The sequence below is a fragment of the Pteropus vampyrus genome, unplaced genomic scaffold (assembly GCF_000151845.1).
Source record: "Pteropus vampyrus isolate Shadow unplaced genomic scaffold, Pvam_2.0 Scaffold333, whole genome shotgun sequence".
Lineage (NCBI taxonomy): Eukaryota > Metazoa > Chordata > Mammalia > Chiroptera > Pteropodidae > Pteropus > Pteropus vampyrus.
In genome coordinates, this window is record NW_011889114.1 from 165837 (window position 1) to 170755 (window position 4919).

The 4919-nt window shown below is 53.8% G+C and overlaps 1 protein-coding gene across 1 annotated transcript in view; it reads right to left on the reverse strand.

Moving 5' to 3' along the window:
• The window catches only part of ZSWIM9 (zinc finger SWIM-type containing 9), an 18587-nt gene that overhangs the window by 11039 nt on the left and 2629 nt on the right, over nucleotides 1–4919 (reverse strand). The window contains exon 3 of the mRNA XM_011378181.2: nucleotides 19–460. Within this exon, the coding sequence (XP_011376483.1) occupies nucleotides 19–460 (442 nt within the window). The remainder of the gene's footprint in view (nucleotides 1–18; nucleotides 461–4919) is intronic.

Below are 4919 nucleotides of genomic sequence, written 5' to 3' on the forward strand. Positions count from 1 at the left end.
TGCAGCCCCCGCGCCCTAACGGGAACTAACCACACGAACGCACGCAGGAATGAATGAAGGCGTGAGCAGGGAGGATGGACGAATGAATGAATGGATGGATGGGTGAACAGGTGGCCCGCCCCCGGCCTGCTTCCTCCGAGACCCCACCTTGGCCTCAGGGTCGGTGCGGAAGAGCCCCTCCAGCGCACGCAGGGCGTCGATGACACCACGGTCGCGGTCCTTGCAGTAGGAGAGCAGGCGGTGCACGTCGGCGGGCGCCAGGAACTGCTTGGACACCTTGTTGGTGGTGCGCACCGGCAGGCAGGTGTTGGCCAGCAGGCGGCCCGGCCGGAAGTAGTAGGCGAACTCGATGGGGCAGGCCGGGTGCGAGTGTGTCAGCCGGCACTCCGTCACCACCAGGCGGTCCCGCAGCGGGCTCAGCTTGACGATGATGAAGGCGGGGCAGCCGGCCTCACGGTGCCTGCGGGGGGAATGGCCGCGGCCGCCGTCACTCCACCCGCTGCCCGCTTCTTCCTGCCCTCTCCTCTTTAAAACTTATTTTAAAAAGTCAAGAATGGTTTCAAGCACAGAAAAGGGTGGAGGGCCCTAAGAATACACCAGCTGTCTGACCTCGGCCAAGTCACTTCAGGCCCCTGTGCCTCAGTTTCCTCGTATGTTAAAAGGGGGGGGAGTTATAATCGCAACAGCTTTCTCGTAGGGTTGATCTACGGAAAGCACTTACAAACAGTCCCTGGAACACGGTGAGCCCTTTGCGTTGGCTGTAATTTTGTACCCGTCACCCCGGCTCTGTCTAAAGCGAATGAATGTTTTATTGTATTTACCTCGAACGAGTTTCAGACAACATTTCAGATCACCCTGCGTCTGCTTCTGATTGAGCAACAACAAAATAGAAAATTGAGGCCCTCTGTGAACCCTGCCCTAACAAAGTCCCCTCTTCCCTCCCTCCGTCCCCAAAGGTAGCCAGCCATGACCTAAACTGGCATTTAGCATTCCCGTGTGGTTTTAGGCACCCACCAACAACAGAAGTTAGGTTCTTATGTTTTAAAACGGTATACGTGAAAAGGCGCTCAGACTCATGAGTCATCAAAGCAAGACGAATTTAAGAAAATGCATGACACGCCACCACGATGGCCAGATAGAAGACATAGATAACATCGAGTGTTGATGAGGACGCGGAGCCACTGAAACTCTCGTTTATCGCCGTCGAGACTGTCAAATGGGTACCATCGTTTGCAGAAAACTGAGAGACTGTACTACAACGTTCACAGCGGCAACATTTGCATTAGCCGAATACCTGAGACTACCCAGTATATAACAGCAGAGTGGGAAAGGAAGTTGTGACATATTCCTAGAACAAAATACTAATCAACGATAAGAATGCGCCAAACGTTCCTATCCCCAACAATGTGGGCAGATCTCACAAACCATCACGATTCTCGTTTACAGACAGTTCACCAACGGGTAAAGCTAACCCCTGCTGGGGATGGGCTTGAGTGGTTAACCCTTTGGGGGGCCTGAGGGGCATCCTGGCACCGGACATGTTCTGTCTCTTGTTCTGGGTGCTGGTTACATGTGCATTTTATTTTGGGAAGGCTCGTCAACTTACACACGTACGATGTGTGTATTTTTCTGAATATATGTTATGCTTTCTAAACGTTTTCTTCTGTGAAGCTGCCCATCTTGGCAGAGACTAGCACGTGCCCTCTGGAGTCCCAGGACCTTACGTAATCGTCTGCTGTGGCCTCAACGCGTCATTTTGCAATTTCTCTTCACCCGGCCGCGAGAATAAAGCCATCCGCCTTTCGATGTAAACTCCACGCGAGCACGGCTTTTTGTCTGTCTGTTTACCCAGCACCTAGAACCACCCCTGGGACGAGCTTAGTAAGGATATGATGAGCGAAAGCCTCGCGCCACTGTAAGAAGCCCAGGCACCTAGCTCGCCCATGAAAATCACCTACCACTCGCCCATGAAAATCACCCGTCGCCAAGTCCTGCCTTCTAAACTCTCCATCCCATCTGCGTTTTTCCATTCTCACTGTGAGTTTTCAAGAAACAGTCTTCTCTCTGCTTTTCACCTCGTTAACTCCTACCCGTGCTTCACAACTCAGAGTCAGGGTCACCTCCTCCGGGAGGCCCTCCTTCGCCTCCCCAGGCTAACGCAGACTGCATTACACACGGAGGCGCTCGTTTGATTGATGGCCATCTGTAATGTATGCTCCCCACTGGACGGGGAGCTCACCCACGGAAACCCTGGCATCTAAAACACATTCGCCCAGTACATTCGACCCTCATACTGACGATCCATGATTGAAATAAAGATGAGGGGCTGGGAGGCTGGCTATTAAAAGCACGGGCTTTACGGTCACTGTGGTCCAGTTTTGCTTTCTCAGAGGCTGTGCTGTCTTGAGAGAGTCCTTTAACCTCTCTGTGCCTCAGCGTACTCATCTGGAAATCGGGGCTAATAATAATACCGACCGCACAGCCTTGTTGAGCAATCCGAAGAAAAGGATTAAATTATGCAAAGAGGTTGGAGAAGGGGCTGGGACACAGCAGTTACTGACGAGTAGCCGCTGTTTCCGAAACGTCCTACTGCTTTGGCTCGTTTTACATGCCACTGGCCCGTTTCTTCTCGGTCTTTCTGGTCGAGATCTCTTGTGTTTTCAAAGGCTTGGCCTGCATTCCTGTCTCTCTCCTCCAGGCTCTTCCTGGACACAGAAGTGACCTTGCTCACAGTTCCCTGGGATTCCCCAGGGCTCCCAGGATAGAGCCCCAGGCCCTGGACTCGGCCCTGGCAGGCCCGGGCCTCGCTGCTGTTCCCGCCGCGTCTCACACTAACTCTCTCCAGCTCTGGACCCTGGCGTGGGGCTGTCCCCGAGCTGTGACACTGCCGTGACTGAGCAGCTGGGGGAGATAAAGGGGCTCACGAGCGAGAGCCCCAAGTTATCCCTGAAGCGGCTCAGCAACCACTCCCGTTCCTGGGCCTCCCATCTGGGGACCGTCCCAATGTCCACCCAGTCGCTAGGCCAAGCCCCCTCCACAGCCTGTCACTTCTCAGCCCCGTCCCCCAGCCCGGCTTGCTCTGATATTTGTAGAGCACTTAAGACAGTGCCTTCGCAGGGTAAGAGCCATGTGTTTAAGTCTAATACTGTAGGCACGTAAATATGTAAAAAATAAAACCCTTCAAGAGCCTTCTTACAGGTCACCTCTTCCAGGAAGACTTCCAGAACTGCCCTGTAAGCTCTCAGGTGGAGCTGACCACTCCCTTTTATTCTCTTCCATCTCCCCCTGCAACCTCTCTCTCACCACTGTGGGCCATTATTTCTCCCTCCACCTCTCTTTTTTTTGAGGGGGCAGGGGGGCGCCTTTGTCTCTTCCACTAGGTTCTGAGCTCCTCTAGGGCAGAGACCAGCTCTGGGTTCCAAATGCCCAGAAAAGGGCATGCACACAGTAGGTGCTCAGTAAGTGTTACTTCGGATTGGAGTCTGTTAATGAGAGAGTCCAGCTTGGGCCTAAGCTTCTTGCAAGCTCTAATGTTCTAGATTTCTGTGTGGTGAGGTGCGTTGGATACTGTTCTGCTTCCAGATCTGAGAGTCTCTGTTTCTAAAATTTATTTGAATAAATCACCAAGAACAGTAATCTCACAATCGACCTTTAGATAACTACGGGTGAGCGTCTCTGTTACAAGAGCTCCTTCGGCTCATTTAAATCGCACGGAACCTGCGAGATCGGTTCTAGTCTCCGATTTTCCAAATGGGGACACTGAGGCCCAGACAGAGTGAAGTCACTAGCTCGACGTCACCTGTTAATCAGCAGCAGAGCGGCGGTCCGCAGCCAGGAGTCTGTGCTCTTGACCCCCGGAACAGTGGTCATTGAGCCAGCTGCCCCGCGTTCCAGGCACCAGGTAAGCGCCTTCCGGCACGTGGTCTCACGGCCACCTCCCAGCAGCCCCTGGAGGCGGGTACTGCGACAGCCCCATTTCAGAGACGGGAAAACCGAGATGTGGGAATGGGAAGTCCTTTGCCTGAAGACACCCGTCTCCAGCTGCCTGAGGGCAGAGCCCGTGTCCCCAACACTCTCCTCTTGTCTACGGCTCCCTAATCCAGGGTCGCAAACTCATACGCCTACGGTGGCCAACAAGGAAATGCAAAGTTGAGGTGGCTGACGGCGGTGGGGGCCGGGGCAAACCTGAGTGCCAATGCCCGGTCTAACAGGGGCGGCCGTCTGCCACACGGGAATGTGGGCTCAGCCTCTTCCCATGTTTCAAGGGAAGTTAGAATCCCAACATTCTGTGGGGAATGTTCCCAGTTTAAAATCAAGGTCAATCGAAACATCCTTGGCCACCAGCGTGTGTTTCTTAGCTCACTTTTGGATTTTTCACTTGCCCCTGTTGTAGCCTTATGTGAGCCTGCTCACCGTCAATCTGCCTGCTCAGTTCCAGAAGGGCAGGGAATCTGTCTGTCTTGCTCAAATACCTGCCCCGCCTCCCCCAGTGACTATTCCTGGTCCCCAGCATGGAACTGGGTCCTGTGTTTACTGAATGGATGGACCTTTTCTATCTTTGGATTTTTTGCAGCTCTGTCTCCGATCACTTCCTATGTTTTTCTGGCCGTCTGATGTCTCTGGCCCCATGTCTCCGTGTTTCTGGAATTTCCCGTGTCTTCCTTTCTCTTCTGTCTCTCGGGTGTGTACGTCTATCTTACTATCCGTCCCTCTATGGGTCTCTGTTATAAAGTCGGTAAGGGGAGCCCACCGTGTCCCTCAGTGCGTGTGCCTTTGTACCTCCCGCTCCGCCTCCCGCTCTCAGGAAGGTGTGTTTAGCCTTTTTAGTCGGCGTCTCTCTCCCAGTCCCTGGGTGGGCGGGGCTGTGCGCGGACCCTTCCGCCTTGCCTCCCTCTCCCCCAGCTCACTCACCCCATGGC